The 19,594-nt window shown below is 37.6% G+C and overlaps 1 protein-coding gene across 1 annotated transcript in view; it reads left to right on the forward strand.

Moving 5' to 3' along the window:
• Window positions 1-19,594, forward strand: part of LOC123872723 (BMP and activin membrane-bound inhibitor homolog) — a 101,578-nt gene that overhangs the window by 68,743 nt on the left and 13,241 nt on the right. The window contains exon 2 of the mRNA XM_045917178.1: window positions 18,107-18,275. Coding sequence (XP_045773134.1) covers window positions 18,107-18,275 — 169 coding nt within the window. The remainder of the gene's footprint in view (window positions 1-18,106; window positions 18,276-19,594) is intronic.

Genomic DNA, 19,594 nt, shown 5'->3' on the forward strand with positions numbered 1-19,594 from the left:
GAGTCTCGTGCTCAACGCAATCAAATGCCCTGGATAAATCACAGAAAATACCAATGGCATTCTGTGACCCCTCCCACGCATTGAATATATGCTTTAACAGCATTGCGGCCGCGTCGGTTGTTGATCGACCTTTAGTGAAGCCATACTGTTCAGAATGGAGTAGCTTATTAAAATTGAAATGCTGAAGCAGTTGGTTGAGCATGATTTTCTCAAATATCTTGCTCAGTGTTGGCAAAATTGAAATTGGCCTGTAATTGTTTGGGTCACTTTTGCTACCCGATTTAAAAAGAGGTATCAATTTACTACATTTCATGAGATCTGGAAAAGCGCCTGTATCCACAGACTCATTAAAAATTAAGGCTAGATATGGCGCAATAATATCAATAATATTGTTAATTATTTTTACTGATATTCCCCACAGATCTCCGGTTTTTTTGCTTTGTAAAGATTTGAACACTTTAACAATGTCATATGGAGTAACGTATTCAAACCTAAACAACACACCGCATTCAGTGACATTGGCCCTGAGAAGATCATAGGCTTCTGTTGGTGAAGAGCTAAGGGAACTAGTAGTGATGACTGGAATGTTCTGGAAAAAATTCTCAAATGTATTTGCAATTTCAATATTGGAGTCAATAATACGGTTATTAATTTTTAGCTCCAATTTATTGTTATGCACTTTTTGTTTCCCAGTTTCATCCGTGATGATATCCCAAGCTGCTTTAATTTTATTATCAGAATTAATAATTTTTTGCTTTATGCAGAGTGACTTTGCTTGTATGCAAACCTTTTTGAATAATTTTGAATAATTTTTTACATATTCAACAAATGTGGGAGTGTAGTTATATTGTTTTTCTGCATACAAGTCGAACAACTTATTTCTACTTTTATAGATGCCAACAGTAGCCCAGTCACTAAATTTAAGATTTTTAAACAGTTTTTTTTCTACAATTTTAAAGGTAGAATTAAATTGAGAGTTTATGAGATCAAAAAAAGCATTATAGTGTTCATCCGGACCACCCTGAGTAAAGTCAAGTTTAGGTAAAGCAGTTAAAACCTTTAGTTTGAACTGCTTTACCTTTTTAGTGGTTACTGGCCTATACTTTATTAACTTTGTTATGTCTTGATTATCACTGGGAACAGATATCATTTGTCCACAGTGATCGGATCTTAGATTCGTCATGATCGATTTTGCGACAATCTTACAGTCACAGAAAATGTTATCTATACAAGTGGCTGAATTTGCAGTTATCCGTGTTGGTTCATTGAAAATTTTCTGTAAATTAAAGCTTTTAAATAAATTGAGTAATCTGTCAGTAAAAGAAGTGTGAAGCAAAATATCAATATTGAAGTCTCCACAAACTAATATCTTTTTTGATGACCTACATATCCGCCTCAAGGCCTCTTCCATAACGTCCTCAAACAGAACAAAGTCACCTGAGGGGGGTCGGTACACGCAGACGACAATATAGCGCTCCAGCTCAACACAGGACAGCTCAATAGTGCGTTCCAATGAAAGATTAACAATGTCTTTCCGTTCTTTATAATTGATATTGTTGCGGGTTAATATTAAAGACCCTCCGCGTATAGCTTTCTTTCTAGAGAACGCACTTGACAATTGATAATGTTTTAAATTTACTATTAATTGATAACTATTGAGCCAATGCTCAGTGAGGCATAAGATGTCAATATCAAATTTTTTAATAAATAGTTCTATCTCATGTTCTTTGCCAGATAAGCCCTGAATATTTTGGTGTACAAGATTGATTTTACATAGCTTATCTGTTGTCGCACTACTTAGTTTAAAATCTTATTACTGTTTACAGTAGTGTCCATGCAACTATTTGTATCCAAACTATTATAATAGTTTGTATCCAACGTAAAAAAACTGGAATTAGTAGTATTACTAATTAGGTCTATATTATTAGTACAACATGTACCGTTTTCAAAAGAACTCAAGCTAAAAATAGCTGTGTCTTGTATATTACAAGCTACCAAGGTAGCTATTTGTTTCTTATAACTAAGGGGCAAGTACATTGTATCCTTTGTCAGTGAAAATTTTTTTATAAAATTATTCGTGTCTATTATGTGAATATAATCCCTATGGCCAACTACTACTACTACTAATACTATCTCTTTACTTACTCTTCTTTTTCACACTCTGCGTCATATTCCTCATAACTCATGTCTTTCTTCAAGTTGATAGTTCTCCACAATGCTCTCAAAGATGTGTGAAGTCTGCCAGTCTACACTCGGCCAGCGTGATGGATTATGGATTAACCCTTCTCATTCTGTGAAAATACCCTTGCTCAATAGTGGAACGTAACCGACAACATGACGCGGGAAAACCGTGGATTCCGCACGCACATTCCAGCACTTCTTACGCCGCATCTCTGAGATCAAGTGCATTCCTTTCTGCTTTTATATCCCGTACACTGGTTAAAAGAAAAATATTTCCATAGGTACCTATTCTCTTCTACTCACCCTCTTATCTCTCACGCTCTGCGTCATTACTGAGGGTCTTTCTTCAAGTTGAGAGTCCTCCATAATGTTCCCAAAGATGTGTGAAGTCTGCAAAATTGCACTCGACCAGCGTGGTGTTCTATGGCCTAAACTCTTCATTCTGAGAGGAGACCCGCACTCAACAGTGGGAGATGATGTGGCATTTCACAAAATATAAGGTGTCTCGGGGACTTTTAAAAACTTCGCACAAGTAGAGTTTTGTGAGTTAATAATCTATAAACGCAAAATGGAGTAAATTTTTTTGCCTTTTGTATTATTGTCTTCGTTTCCTGAAATAGACTAAAGTACCTAAGTAGTCATAGGAACCAACTCTTTAATTCTGTCTACAACTTACTAGATTGTAAAGTTCCAACTGAAATCAATAATTTCTTAGCTCAAATCTTTACCTCTTCAACCTTTACAGTATCTGCCTTACAATTCTTAATTAAAATCACCCTTTCAAATGTCACCCTGTATATCTCGAGCATCACTTCCTAGGAAAACGAGCTCAGAGCGTCTATTATAACATTCAGAATGTGGTATACAGTATGATGTAATCCTTGCGGTTTGATTAACGCAGAGTTAGCTGAAGCGTCTCTCGCATCTATGCAATGGAAATGAGCTGTTCTATCCGCTTCCTCTTGCTCGTCATTTTTGAGCCTTCTCCAAATTACGTTAAAGCCGAAATTCGTGTGAACGACTAATTCTGGTACGGGATCCACTTGTACATTATCAGTCATTCCGTCCACGTCCCGCCGTCGTCGAGGTTATCGAAGCGCTTTCACGCCACGCGAATAACATTTGAATAATAAAAGGCGTTCGTCGAACTTCTAAACTGCGAAGACAAGGAAGTGAGCGAACAATTTAGACTAAAATTGGACGTACTTTCCCCGTATAATATACTGCCCGATAGCTAATCTTGTCTTCCCCGAAAACATTTTGAGAGCATTCTACAAGATTTGTTACCTTTCTGACAAGGAACAAGGCTTTAGAAGTATAGATATTGGTTGACTTCATTTCTGATTGCTTGGACTATGGCGTTCAAGTGGGCGCCAATATTTTTGATACATTTATATGATTACTGTGGTATCACACTAATATTATAAAGGCGAAAGTTTGTATGTGTGTGTGTGTGTGTGTATGTTTGTTACTCCTTCACGCAAAAACTACTGGACGGATAGGGCTGAAATTTAGAATGGAGATAGATTATACCCTGGATTAGCACATAGGCTACTTTTTATACCGGAAAATCAAAGAGTTCCCACGGGATTTTTGAAAAACCTACATCCACGCGAACGAAGTCGCGGGCATCAGCTAGTGAAATATAAAAAATACTCTCTAAATCTCTTTTTTTCGATAGGACCAACAGCAACACCAAAACTTTCCAATTCACACATCAAAACACGGAACACCCGTTTACCACCTGCGCCTATTTGGGCGTTTGCACCTGAAATGTTTACATAAGCGACTGTCACGTAGCATTGTACAAACATTTACACAACAAATCGAAACGGTGAATCAAACGTAAACATGTCCAAAACCTCAAAAGATTGTGTGTGGAAAGCCAGAAGCGGGCGAGCGGCACGCGCGTAATCAATGAACGCGGACAGTATATGACAGTACTGTTATGATTTAAAGCCATTCCATTGAGAGCTAAACGAGGCTCATTGTCAACATGACATTTTACGGCGCCCACACAAAGGGAAGGGTTATCTCGTTCAATATCGTGAGGCACTGCCACAGCCGACCGCATTAAAAAAGGTTGCGTTGCGGTCAGGTAGCTTTGGCTTATCCTCTTCCTATTGTGACTTAACGAACCGATGAATGACCGAATATCAATCTTGTTGTATAGAAGTGGGTATTATGAAAATAAATATAATAAAGTACAGTTCCCATCATGTACTCGTTTGATTTACATCATGGTGGCATCGGTGAATGTAATTAAATAATAATTGCGCGTGTAGAACTGTGTAATGTACGTTAAGATAAGTTTTGGATGCAGTGTGCAGTGATAAGTAAATAATAAAAATGGAACACGCGAGGCCACCAGCGGAATTGTGCCTGGAAGGTGGGCCGGCGTGCCGTGCAACCGCGTGGCGAAAATGGCGGCAGCAGTTTTATGTATTTTTAAAAGCGGCCGGCGTTCACAAGGAATCTACGGATGTGCAGGCCAGCCTACTAGTAAACTTGATAGGATCGGAGGGTTATGATATTTATACGACGTTCAAATACACAAAAGAAGAAAATCGTGAAGATATTGATACATTGGTAAAAAAATTCAACGAACACTTTGGCACGAAACAAAACACAACTATGGTACGTTTCAAGTTCTTTACCCGAAATCAAGAATCTGGCGAGTCGATCGACGAATACGTGACGGCCTTGAAAATTTTATCAGAACATTGTGAATTCGAGCATTTAGAGGAAGGCCTTATTCGTGATCGAATAGTTTGCGGCGTATTGGATAGCAAAGTACGAGATAGATTATTGAGGTCAGAAGAGTTAACTTTGCAAAGTGCTCTTAAGATATGCCGGGCTAATGAGATGTCGATTGAAGAGAAACAGAACATCGAAGGCACCAAGGCGAAGGCTGAGGAGGCGTGTGCGTCATCATCATCGACGTCAGTGGACGTGATACGAGGCGGTCGCGCAGGCGCGGGCGGCGCGGCGCCGCCGCCGTGGGCTCGGCGCGGGCGCGTCCCGGCGCGCGGCGGCCGCGGCGCGCGGAGCGCTGTGGCTCGCGCTCCTCCTCGCGGCTCCTCGACGGACGTGGCGTCGCGGCGTTGTAAAAAATGTGGCGGATTTCAGTGCGATGGTGGTTATTATTGCCCGGCGCGCGAGGCTATCTGTTTTTTATGTCGATCTATCGGGCATTTTCGAAACGTCTGTGCTTTAAATTCACGAAAGAATGTGTACCAAATAGTGGAAAACAGTGATACGGATGAGGAATCGTATGATATCTGGACAATCGACGGTGACTTAACGTGTAAGGACAGGAACAGATGGTATGAAACTTTACAATTATTTAATAGTGTTCAAACGGAAAAATTCAAACTCGATACTGGATCGGATCTTAACGTTATATCTTTAGAAAAATATAAACAACTAGGTTTTCAGTTATCATCCTTACAACAAAATAACGTTCGGGCCCAATCCTTTTGTGGTTCTAAAATACCTATACTGGGATCGTGTTATATTTCTTGGATGTATAAAAATAGCATATATAATCTTCAATTTTGCATTTGTAAATATGACTGTGAGAGTGTATTAGGTAAATATGCTTGTGAGGAGTTAGGTATTGTTAAACGTGTGTTCACTATTAATATAGATAAATATGCTGATTTATTTAAAGGATTAGGTAAACTGCCAGGCGAGTACAAGATTATTATTGATTCAGGAGTACAACCGTCGGTCTGTCCCGTCAGAAAAATACCTATCGGTGTTCGTGATAAGTTAAAAGTGGAACTAAAGCGCATGGAAGATATGGGTGTTATAAGGAAAGTATCGCATCCTACCGATTGGGTGAACGCGATAGTAGTAGTAGCCAAGAAAAATGGTAGTAGTATACGTGTTTGTCTCGATCCGAGACCGCTAAACCGGGCGGTGCGGCGCGCGCATTACCCGCTGCCTACACTCACGGAAATAGCCGCCAAGCTACAGGGTGCGCGATATTTCAGCAAGCTAGATGCTCGTTCGGGTTACTGGATGATTCAGATTGATGATGAGAGCGCAGATCTATGCACGTTCGGAACACCTTTTGGACGATATCAGTTTTTACGCTTACCTTACGGAATTAATTGCGCTTCGGAGGTGTTTCATGCTCGTGTGCGGCAACTCCTGGAAGATCTGGAGGGCGTAGATTCGTTCGTGGATGATATCATCGTATGGGGTACGACTAAGGCGCAGCACGATGACAGACTAAAATGTTTATTAGAAAGGGCGAGGCAAGTAGGTATAAAATTTAATAGAGAAAAATGTGAGTTTAGCGTTCAGGAAGTGAGTTATCTGGGGCACACGTTTAGCTCGGAGGGCATGTCAATCGACAAAAGCAAGCTAAAGGCTATCGAAGACATGCCTATGCCCCAAAATAGGTCTGCCTTAGAACGGTTTTTAGGCATGGTTAACTACTTGTCCAAATTTATTACGAATTACTCAGAGTTAGCGTCACCTCTGCGCAGTTTATTGAAAAAAGACGTAGTGTGGCGTTGGGAAGAGGCGCATGATAACGCCGTGCGTGAACTGAAGCGAAAGTTATGCGCAGCGCCCGTGCTGGCGCTGTACTCGCCGCGCGAGCCCGTGCTGCTGTCCGTGGACGCCAGCTCGCACGCGCTGGGCGCGGTGCTGCTGCAGGCGGGCCGCCCCGTGGAATTCGCGTCCTGCACTCTCACCGACACGCAAACCAGGTATGCGCAAATAGAAAAGGAGTTGCTTGCCATTGTATTTGCTCTAGAGCGATTTCATCAGTATCTGTACGGCCGGGGTGACATCACGGTCGAAACAGATCATAAGCCCTTAGAAGCCCTGTTTCATAAACCGTTAGACGCGGTGCCTGCGCGTTTGCAGCGCATGATGCTACGAATTCAAGGTTATAACTTTAAAGTGGTATATAAGCCAGGGAAATATATGTTCGTTGCGGACACTCTGTCGCGCGCTCCGCTGCCGGAGCTGATGAGCAGTAACGTCTCGGTTGAAGTCGAGGCGCATTCCTGTTTTGTAATTAATAACGTCCGATTTAGTGATGAAAAAATTAAATTAGTTAAAAAAGGCGTCGAGTCGGATAAGGAATGCCAAACTATTATCAAGTACATAAAAGATGGGTGGCCAGTAAATAAATATGATGCCGATGAATGTGTGCGGCACTTATGGTCATACAGAGAAAGTTTTGAATATATAGATAATATTATTTTAAAAGATAATTTAGTTTACATACCCCGAAGCCTTCGTACAGAAATGATAAACCGTGTTCATGAAGGTCACATGGGCATCGATCGGTGCAAGCGGCGCGCTCGATTGGTAATGTTTTGGCCGGGCATGGCGCGCGACGTGGAGCGCGCGGTGCGCCGGTGTGCGACGTGCGCGCAGCACGCGCCGCGACCCTCGCGAGAACCCATGATACCGCACGAGATACCAGATATTCCGTGGTCGAAGGTAGGTTCGGATATTTTTCAGTATCGAAATAAAAACTTTTTAATTCTCGTAGATTATTTTTCAAACTTTATAGAAGTCAGTTCGCTCAGTAGTATAGGAAGTAAGGCGGTCATACAAGCTATGAAGGATCAGTTCGCCAGGCATGGCATTCCAGTTCAATTGGTCACTGACAACGGCCCGGCGTATTGCTCAAGGGAATTTGCCGATTTCCGAACAAAATGGGGGTTTTCTCATATCACTACGTCACCCAACTATCCTCAAGCTAACGGCCGAAGTGAAAAAAGCGTACGAACTATTAAAAATATGTTAATTAAAGCAACTAATTCGGGATCAGACTTTCACTTGGGACTGCTGAACTTTAGAGCATGTCCACGCGATGGAGTAAGCTCTCCAGCTGAACTGCTCATGGGGCGCAGATTAAATACCAGGCTTCCAGCGCATGAGCGATCTCTTAGACCCCAGCGTGATAACACCGCGGATTACCAAAGCATCTTAGGTAAGCAGGTTAAGAGTAAAACTTATTACGATCAGCATTCGCGAGTTTTGCCCGAACTAGTACCGGGACAGAGTGTAGTTATGGTTGATGAAGGCAAACGGAAGCATGCCGTAGTACAAAGTGCAGCGCCTCAACCGCGCTCGTACTTCGTCAAGGACAATGTGTCCGGGAGACGTTACAGACGAAATAGACGTCATTTACTACTCATGCCTCCAGTTGAAACTCGCGCAACGGAGGAAGATAAGTGGAGTGACGCAGAAGGCGACAATCATAATACACCTCAGGATACTCATCCTACTGCTACTACTACCGCGGAAACCCTTACGGTCTATGATAATGAGAGTATGCCAAATAATGAAAATAAAATAGCAGCACGCAGACCGGCGGCTGTCAAGGCTCGCATGAATTTAAAATATTTAAAATGATTATTTATTAATTAAATAGGTACAATTCATTACAGCTAGATTAATTCTAATATATAAACAATATGCATGTATAATTAATTTTTATTTTTAGTAAGTAGTATGTAATGTTTAAATATTTTAATTAATTAATGTTTTAATAATTTACTTAATGTTAAATTGGATTACGTATATTAATGTATACCTAATTTCAGTCTTAAGTTTCTCTATTGATCAATTAATAATATTGTAAGAATATATTGTGTTCTTAACTTTATAAAAATAAGGGGAAAGATGTTGTATAGAAGTGGGTATTATGAAAATAAATATAATAAAGTACAGTTCCCATCATGTACTCGTTTGATTTACATCAAATCTTTTAACAGGTGGCGCGCAATTCATAAAAGCCTGCAATAGTAGAGGTCTTTGATTATTTTTGTAGCTATTTCATTTTATTATCCTTTCAGTAACTACCTAAGTAGCTCTCCTTTTATAAATTTTTATACATATACGTTATAATATAATGGGGAGTACTCTGAAGAGCTGTTTGATCTCATTCCACCCTTCTATTTCTACAACTGCACCGCACGCCACCGTAAGTAATATCACCCTCACCACCTGGGTGCTTTGCACTTCGACCGCCCGTTGTGCTAGATCGTTTTTTCCACGTATATGCAAACTGTGGAATCAACTCTCTTCTGCGGCGTTCCCACTATTTTACAACAAGGGGTGGACCAACAAATTCCTGAAAGGCCGGCAACGCATCGCGGTTCCTCTGGTGCTGTAAATGTTCATGGGTGGGGTTGATCACTTCACATCAGGTGACCCGCCTGTTCGTTTGCACACTATTTTTATTTAAAAAAAAACAATAACACGTATCGATGAGGTGAAATGAAGAGCTTAATATTTGTCTTAGTTCATTTTTATAATTTTTCCAGTAACTGCCCAAGTAGTGGCTCTTCATTTCATCTTAACGATACGTGTAAATATACTTTAACGTTTAAAAACCAGTGCAGTACAAAGCCAAATCGATATTTCGACACCGACCGCATTCCGCTCTTATCCGGAGCTTGCCTTTCAATCAGTTTAATTAGATCGTGAAAAAACATTACGAATGGCTCGAGTATAAGTGCCCAGGCCTCGCCTCGCCGTGCAGCGTTATTGTGATTTATTTTAACTAGTTTTTGCTGTCATAGCTCAGGAATCAAGATCTAATCAATCGTTGCTTAGTGCAACATATGAACTGGTTCAATGACCAACCTCCACGCTATCATTATCATTGATATAGAATAGGTATAATAACAAGACAGATCACGAACAAAATGACATCGCCCAAGTGGCCAGGTATTTCAAAATCGATAAAACAAGTGTAAATTAAAAATTTATAACACCCCCGACAAGTGAAGGTTACAGTAACTAGAAAAGACCTGATAACTTTCAAACGGCTGAACCGATTTTCTTGGACTATTCCGCGCCTACGATCCAAAGTATCTGAGTTTTCCAAAACATCATTTTCAAATAAATATTTATGTATCAAGGCAACGTCCATCTTGACAGCTTGAAATTTGTCAATTGACATAATATTATGAACCTAACGGTTATCTAACCTTCTTTTCTACAAGAAAACTAGAAAACAAAAATGTTTATTTTTAACCCCCGACCCAAAAAGAGGGGTGTTATAAGTTTGACGTGTGTATCTGTGTATCTGTCTGTGGCATCGTAGCTCCTAAACTAATGAACGGATTTTAATTTAGTTTTTTTTTTGTTTGAAAGGTGGCTTGATCGAGAGTGTTCTTAGCTGTAATCCAAGAAAATCGATTCAACTGTTTGAAAGTTATCAGCTCTTTTCTAGTTACTGTAACCTTCACTTGTCGGGGGCGTTACAAATTTTTAATTTACACTTGTTAAGTATAGAATGTAACGGCTATGCTCACGTATTTAGTCAATGTAAGCCCGACTAGTTTCAAACCCATCCGGGGTCCTTTTTCATAGGGAATCGTTCGCTGCGCGTCGTGGTTCAGACAGCATGCATTATAGTTATACTAAATTAATAGTCACTGGCGCTAATTCTGAGTTAATTAAATTAACAGATCTAAAATCCTATCCTTGCAATCCTTTTCAGCGGGGAAAATTGTAAAAGGTAAAGCCACCATTTAGACCAATATTAGAAATATTTTTGTTCCACTAAACAGAGTAAATACCATAGATTTAAATAGAATTTCCAAGAGGCGAAAAAATTCAAAACCTGATAAATGTTCAAAGCACATAATATATTGTATAGTATGTTTATTAGTTCAAAGGCTAATCTACTGCAATTAATCTACCACCCATAACGTTGAAGAACCAGAGAGAAGCATAAAACCATCATAAAACATACCTACCTACTAAATTTTCATTAATTAATCAGATAAAAGAAGAATTTCGCTAAGTAGTTAATCTAACAGCATCGGTGAATGTACCGCAATTCGGCTCATGGAAGACTCTTGTGGTGATGATTATTCAAATCTCGGAATGCCAACAAGGCCGCCACACAGCCTTGCGTTCGCATCATCCAATCAGCTCGGTATACCATAACTGGTAAGGTAACTCCAATCAGTGCTCTTAGTACGAGTTGAATCGTTTCGACAACGTTGATAGATTTCGAGTGTCGAAACATTGTAACATGAGAATAAAATGGATCTAAAATATAAATCCTTTTATATTCAAGCCTGACATTCTGTCTTAGCTTAGTTTTTTTATGGACAAACTCGAGTCTAAAAAGCTTCATAACGTCAGCTAGTGGCCGTCATTAGTTTATATCCAACACTGGATGGCCACGAGCTGATGTGATGATGTTAGGAAGGTATGAGTCATAGACCTTCCCTAACAAATACCAGTACACCAGGTCCTCAGTTTTTATCCATCCATCCAGTCACGTCCCGCCCAAAAGGATCAATTTTACTGTGACGTTCGTTGTGTATCGATATTCGAAATTTATCAACGTTATCGCAGTATACCTGTACTAAGGATATACAATAGCGAAACCGGCTCTAGCGCGCGCCACCAAAGTTATTAGCGTAATAAAGTACTAGATAAAACGCGAGACAGCGTGTGAACGTTGAGAGAAAGCTGCTGTCGCAACATTCGTAACCTTATTACTACTATAGTTCTGACGCATTCGGCCGTTTATAGTTTGATTGGCCCCCCATACTATATCGCCTATAATCTTATAGGTTTCAAATATTTAATGAGCTCAACCAACTCTATAAGATTTAATGATGTTTGTTCGTTAAGTTTTTATGGGATCACATGTATAACTATTTATTAATATACTATAGGTATGTTATAAGAAATAAGAAAATCTATACCATTCAACGTGAACCTAAAGAGTAGCAGATAATTGCGCTTATTCGGTTGGACTGTACACAATTCCCTGACAAAATTTAATTGTCAGTTTTGACTGTCCTTTTCTGCACGGAAGATTTTGTTTGTTTTGTTTTATACTCTTTATTGCACATAACAAAAATTGAAATACGTACATAGGTCAATTTAATACCTAGTAGAACTCTTGGTAATGGGCACAGACTGATAGAACAATTTGTAGATAAGCTGCGTAAACTAACTGAAAAAAGAAATATTGTAGGTAGTGGAGTGGAATGTAACATTAGTGATGTCGAAAACAAGGTAACATAATAACGTAAATAAGTAATAACTTTAGAAAAAGCAATATTTGTGAAATTCAGAAATTGACAATTTAATTCAAACATTGTGTACCACCGAAAATACTCACCAATATACTCGTATATTACCTGGTGGTGTATGCAATATTGTTGGCAAAACATATCTTGAAAATACACACACTCTAAGAACACCGGTAAATGCATAACTCACATTCATAGATGTTGACTACAACGCACAATTGCAGGAGCTTTATCTACAAGTTCAATTAACTCTCGTAAGTTAAAACTTGAACATGCACGCTTTAACAGAAATAGCAAACCATTTCTGTGCCAAGTGGAGCGGTATCTCTGTATCTTAATTGAATCTCCCATCACAGATGAGCGAACTGTTCGAGAAATTGTAACAGTGCAAGATCCTGGATTTATTGTGGGTATCCCGCAAAATCACAACAGGGTTGTCAAAAGGAATATCATTTCTAAAAGGGACCCTACCGCGGTAGTTTGACAGCTACAATGTGTCGATCGCAGTCACCTCTAATTGGCCAACACTCACCCACTATTAAAATAGAATAGAATAGATTTTTATTCAAATAGACTTTTACAAGTGCTTTTGAATCGTCAAAATAATTTACCACTGGTTTGGAATGCAGTTCCTACCGAGAAGAACCAGCAAGAAACTCGGCGGTTGCTCTTTTCAACTGTCCAATTTACAATAATATGCCATACATATTGGCTACAATGCATTGTTGCGGTAAGAATACCATAAATTCAGCCAAGCACAACAGTTGAAATTGTAGTGATGATTGATGCAGCTTTTCCGTAATCGACCTACAGAATTCATATATGAAAGAAATTCTTGATTCAATGTGTGTGTTTTATTCGAGATTTCTGGATTGACGATGAGAAAATTCTGGAACAGATCCTATAATAACATTTTAAAAAACGATTTCATTATAACTTTGATTCTGTATAGATTATAAAACAGATTCAATAACAGATATAAATCAATAAAACAGATATTTGAGACTCGTAGTTACCACAATCTTACTGCAATAAAAATATTTTTGAACGATCCGAATGTAGTTAACAGGGCTCTCTCCGTCACTCGTTTCATACAATCGTAGTTCCAATTTCACCAAAGTCCATGAAATTTTGCAGACATATTCTAGAAACTAAAATCTGTGTCTGTCGGACGCGGAAACGTCTGCGACCATAAAAGCTATAAAATAATGCTCTTGCAATGTTCTTAGATTATGCGTTTAATAGATTAAGAGGCGGATCAAAACTTTATACCCACTACTGTATTTATCATTCTTACTTGTTTTTATTAAAACCAATCGCTAAAAACAAATGTGATTTTAATCATTGATTTGAGCAAGTTCAAGTTACCCAACTCGTATTTAATGAAATTGAAGAGACGTTGAAAAAGGAGTGAAGGAACTTAAACCTTTAAATCCAGTACAGCATTTATCATTTTCTTGTGATCTCATTGGACGGGCGCACGGTGGCCGGGGCCTGCATGCGAACATTTCAATCGCGATTGAAGAATACCGGCTTCAAGATCCGATCGGGTTTTTTCGTCTGTAATAAACACGTCTTCAGAAACTCCTTTATTCGGAAGCGCCTTTAAAGGAACTGTTTATATTACAATTTGAATGTTTCCAAACAGCTTTATAGCTTCACTTTCATATATTAGTTTCAAATCATTTAGATGCAAAGGATTTATCAAATATTTACTTTATTCTTTAGTAATATTTATTACTGTTACCCGATTTTTTATTTATTTAGATACAAGTTAGCCCTTGTCTGCAATCCCACCAAATGAGATCCCGTAGCAATAAAGTAATAGTTATAATAGTATGTTATAAAACTCACTATTAATAAATAATAAAGATTTTAAAAATCGTGATATTGCAGGGTGATCATATAGCTATACTGTTATGAAAAAGGGTATAACAATTATGGACAAAAAAGCTGTTTAATTTAAAAGTTTCTATGGTAAGTAAATAATAAGGAGAGTTCATTTATATTACAAATTGATAATAATGTTAATGTTACTGGTTTTATTTGCATAGCAGCAATGTTATCAGTATTTACTGTGTGCGGTTTTCTAAAAGATAATAATGACCAGCTAGAAACGTTATTATAAATGGAGCTATGACTAATGGTTAGTGATAAAAATTTGTTAAATACTCATTCTATTTTAGAATAAGTACAATAAGAGTATATTTCTGTTTACCCATATTACTGAAATATTTTACATCCTTCAAAATGTGTAAGCTCATTCAATATTAATCGGCAAATAATAGATAGCATTAGTGGCTTAAATGTAAAAAGATATCAAACAAACAGACAGGACCCATCATCGTATTTATAAAATTACTGTTGATAATGAAAAGGAATTTGACATGGAGCGATGCCACGTGTTTCCCGTTAATGATTTCACTAAATGCATTAAAAAAAACTAAAAAGATCGAGCAAACTAAACGTGAAAACCGTGAAGCCGCACAACCTCCGCAAATGCGCCGTGAAGGTGCGCCGGCGCCGCCTAATGTAAAAAGATTTAAAGCAAACATTTTCGTAAACAGCCATGTGAATAATAAATCTAACCAACAAAATCTAAATCTGAAACGCTGAGACGATAATTACATTAAGCCTCTACAGACATGCGAACTTGTCATCCAGCAATAAACATTAATTTTAACACCCAACCATCGAATAGAAAAAGTGCAATAATTTGGATATTTATCGAAATTGACATTGGTCAATTCACTTCCAACCTTCATAAAAATCAACCCACTACAACTTAGCGAATCCAAAGGCAGGAGGCATTAGGTAGGTATAAAAAAAAAATCCAGCTTTTAGCTTTGGCCTGCGTTTTCAAGTTAAATTGTAACTTGGGTTAACTTTATCGATTTTCATCGAACTTAGAGTAGTATATGTATAAGACTTGATAATTTTTGCAATGGCAAGTTAATTTTCGAACTGCCAAAGTAATATCTTCTATTATCTAAATTGATTCAGTATATTTTGCATGATTCAAAGGACTAGCTATTAAAATTATTAGGTAAGTTGACAAACCTAAGTTGGCCTTTGGCGGGCTTACAAGTTGGCCTGTCTATACGCTTAAAAGCCCAGAGAAGATAAGAAGCACTCCACTATACTGTTTTAACTTTTATCCCATACTTATGCATCCCTTCACCGACTCATTATAGTGTTTCTATCCTTCACTAGCCTCGCTTCGTCTCGCTCCCGCTCGCCTCCGGAGGGCCATTTATCAATTCCAAATAACATGCCGGGACCTTTTCTTTTCTGTTTATTTGTTTTTTATTTACCTTATCCTTTGGTGCTCCTTTTGTATTCCTTTTTGCCTCCAAATTGATTGTAAAGCCGATCTAATGACGTCCATCTAATGTACGATGGTTCGATAAAGCTAATTGTGCTGCTAATGAGTAAATATTTATGGATTTCTTTAAACTTTCATTAGAAACGGATCACGATTTTGTATACATAACTATTAACTTTTTATTTGAGAATATTCTTCGTTATTATAGTCATAAACCAAATACATTCGTAATCTAGTAATACTATACGTTGTATAACTTGTTTACTGTATAAGTTGTGATTATTTGCGATTATTGGTATTGGATTGATTTAATTTACGGAATTTTTGCTAAATTTATGTGATTTAGCCAATAGTAGTCAGTTACAGTTATATGCTAATCTTTAGGATTGCAACTCGTGTTGGCAATTAGATCTGAAGTATTTCATTGCGAAATATTCTGTACTTGGATTTATTGTGATCAGTGATTAACATTCTAAATGTTAACGTACTTCCTTATCTTTCATTTATCAATCGATTGTAAAGATTGCGAATTGTGCATTGATTGCTTCAAAGTTTTCTGATAAAACTAGCATTGCAAAAAATCTCTACTTAGATTTATTGTGAATTGGATTGAAGTCATTAATATTCTGCACGTAAACGTACTTTCTCATCCTTAATTTTTTCGCATATCAATCATGTTTTTAGCGTTGCTAATAATTTATTTATCATTAGTCCGAACTCCTGCCGCTCGAAGACTTCATCTCAAACAGAATGGGGCGCGATTACAATTTCAAAATACTTTACTGAATCTTGGACTTTGAAGTGTATCTTTTTTGTTCTGGATTTTCGTAAACGGGGTTCTTGAACGTTGAACGGGTTTATTTTAATAAACTGTCTCAAAAACATTAATTAATGTTTGATTACTTTTACTTTTTAGCCATTTGGTATCGTGTTTATAATTTTTTAACTCTTAAGATGCTTAAAATTAATTTCACAAGTATGATTTTTGTGCTTGACCTTTAAAAAGATTTTTTTCTATGTATTTTTTAATATCAACACAAAATAAAATGCCTTAAGCGAATTTTTGTCGTCTACTATTATTAATTATAATGTTTTTTTAATATATTTTTTACTGTTATATAGAACGTTTTAAACAAAGATTGGACTGCTTTGGGCATGTCTCAGAACTGTTGAATTTTAATCGGCCAATCGAATCTGTTTTACAAATCATCCAAAAATTAGGCATGATGAGGCCGATTTCGTGCAGGGAAAGAATTCCAAAATCCGTCCGGGCTAGAGATCAGGGGGGGTCTGATTGCGTTTTCTTAACTCCGGCCCAAGAGCAAATAAAGCGGTCCCTCTGAAATTAATTTCTTTTTGTTTCATCGTCTGGAGTCGAAGCATTTACATTGAATGCGGTCGGAGGCTGCCCGCTCGTAGGATATTTATGTAAGGGCCCTCTGTGCATGACGTGCGCATTATTCATACACAAATACTCGCCGGACCATGCCATCTGTTTATTATTTTTTTACCGGTTTGTCCACTCCGGGAGTTGGATGAAGGCTTTTTTGATGTCGGAAAACAATGCGTTATTATTTTCGTTATAATAACTTGCTTGGATGACTTTTAAATGTTGAGTGTTATGAAAAGAATGTGTTGTCTTTTATCTTGATAAACTAAATACTTAATGAAATTAAACTCAAAAGCGGTGGTAAATTTTAAAAACCTAGCGTAATCGTATTTAATCTACTCAGTCTGTCACTTGTCGTCTTCTTTATATTCATTGTAATATAGAAACCATTTGGAAATGGGGTAATTTGGAACCAACATGCGACAAACCATTACATCTTAGTCCAATAATAGGTAAAAGTTATTTGTAATTATAGTTTTTCTAACCCCTTTTCTGGTTAGGACCTCCGTTCCGGCTATAATTTTTGAATGAGTAGGACGGATTACCTTGACTATCAAAACTTTATGTTTTTCCTTCTCTGTTTTAATAGCATGTCCTTAAATGGTCACTGCTGATTCATTCAGATCGTATGCACTTAAATCAGTCACCAGGAACTGAAGGTGTTGTGTATAAAACTATCAAACTTTACGATCACCGGGCGCCTCGGCGTCGACACCGTGTGATTGGATTCACTAACATTCGCATTTCCCTTTGCATTGGTAATAACAGTTTCCTGCATTCAATGGGTCTATAAATACGTTTTATGCGCGACATTTAATTTTACGGTTGCATTAAATATTAGTTTGAGTTCGTTTCCTTGATTTACGCTTTGTGGTTGCAAATTCATCAACACTCTCCTAGTTAAACTGTGATCCTGGCTAAAGATTGTTTAATAAGCGCTTTAAGACTGACCGTTTTTTTTTCGGCCTTTATGAATAACTTCAAATTCAGTAACTCTAAAAGTTTTTGGAGTTAAGCTACCGAAATCTTCAGATATATTTTATCGTAATCGATAGGACACCAATCAATCAGTAGACCGTAACCAATGTCTTCCTATTCTAGATGTATAAGCCTAATATAACCTTCGTAAACTTTAAACTAATAAAGATGTCTCATCTCTTCCAGATCCCAACCCCGAGGGTGATGCAGAAGGAGTGAGATGCTACTGCAACACAGCGCAGTGCGTCAGTACAGGGTATATGTGCCGGTCGAAGAAAGGAGGCGGTTGTTACAGTGAAGTTCCTCCCAGAAGACACCACGCGAGGCACGGCTGCTTGCATCATTTAGCTGAAAAGTAAGTAAAAACCCTCAAAATAACTTTCCACTTTGACTTTCCATCAAGGAATATATAATGCGTAAAAAATGACTTCTCACGCGCCATTTTAACTATATGTGTCAAATTAAAGTCAAAAGTACGATTTTACGAACTGAAAAAATAGGGTGACCTAAAGAATTTGAGATTAAAAAAGTTGGAGGAAGATCACAAACTGCTAACATAATAATAGCATAGTCGTAGTCATAGTGTTGGTCGCAGACGCAAGTCATCCAGGATTCACGGGAATTTGAGTAGTTTTTGGAATAGGAAGATATGAAACTCCATGCTAATCTAATCGCGGAAACAGCTTGTTTATAAAAAGTTCATGTTTGAAGATTAAAGTCATAACTCATAAGTATTTTTTGTACAAAAGTAATTTAGTAAACAAACAAAATACCAATCTAAGCAAAGTTCAAACGAGTAAAAAAGGTTATAGGTACGTTTCAAACAAAAAAGGTTACAAATATGCAAAACATCACGATCTTTACCATTTAATCCGACAAGTTGTAAAATTTTATTGTTGCTAATTACAAATCCAAGCAGGTAAATTCCAGATTAAAATCAATTCAGACTGTTCCGCCCTAATGTTTTAGGAAATACCTCACTAATTTTGCTCCCACCACTGGGAAAATTTTAAGTGTCTTCTCTTATTGAGAAAGGCATATATAAACTTCCAGGTGAACTCAAAGTCTACCATGTGTATGATGTCCATTGTTCAACTAGTATCTCTCAAACTTTCTCCTTAGATATGCAGGTTTCTTGTGATAAGATTTGATGTGTGTGTCAATAAAAATTATAGCCACAATAGATAGCTTCACATCATTGCAATTATGTGAAGTTATTTAATTTTTATTTGCTGAATCAGTGACTCAAAAAATCTTAGCTTTCGATTTTAGAAGCTGTTGACTTTGGAGTCTGTCAGTCCTAACCTATGCCCGTCTCCAAGATGCAAACATCACTTTTCGTCAAAAACAATACACCTTTTCGCATTTGTAACATTATAGTTGGTAGGGATTATTATTAAACAAATTATTTTATTATGTGTGACGGATATTTTAAAATACTACAGCTATTCAAATTTTTAACATCCGATCCTGGAATTCAATCTAACTCTTATGTTATGAACAGTCCAACGCTACTAATAACTTTTTTCTGTTTTCTCAGAAAGTTATTGTGTATCATATTAACACCGTCACAATCAAGATTCGTGTTCGATACCGCGTGCGGTTTCCTGTGTTTCTTGTTAACTTTCATCTAAGAATTAATTATTCTTTTGTTGGGCGACGCATGTCTACCTA

The sequence above is a fragment of the Maniola jurtina genome, chromosome 15, assembly GCF_905333055.1.
Source record: "Maniola jurtina chromosome 15, ilManJurt1.1, whole genome shotgun sequence".
NCBI lineage: Eukaryota > Metazoa > Arthropoda > Insecta > Lepidoptera > Nymphalidae > Maniola > Maniola jurtina.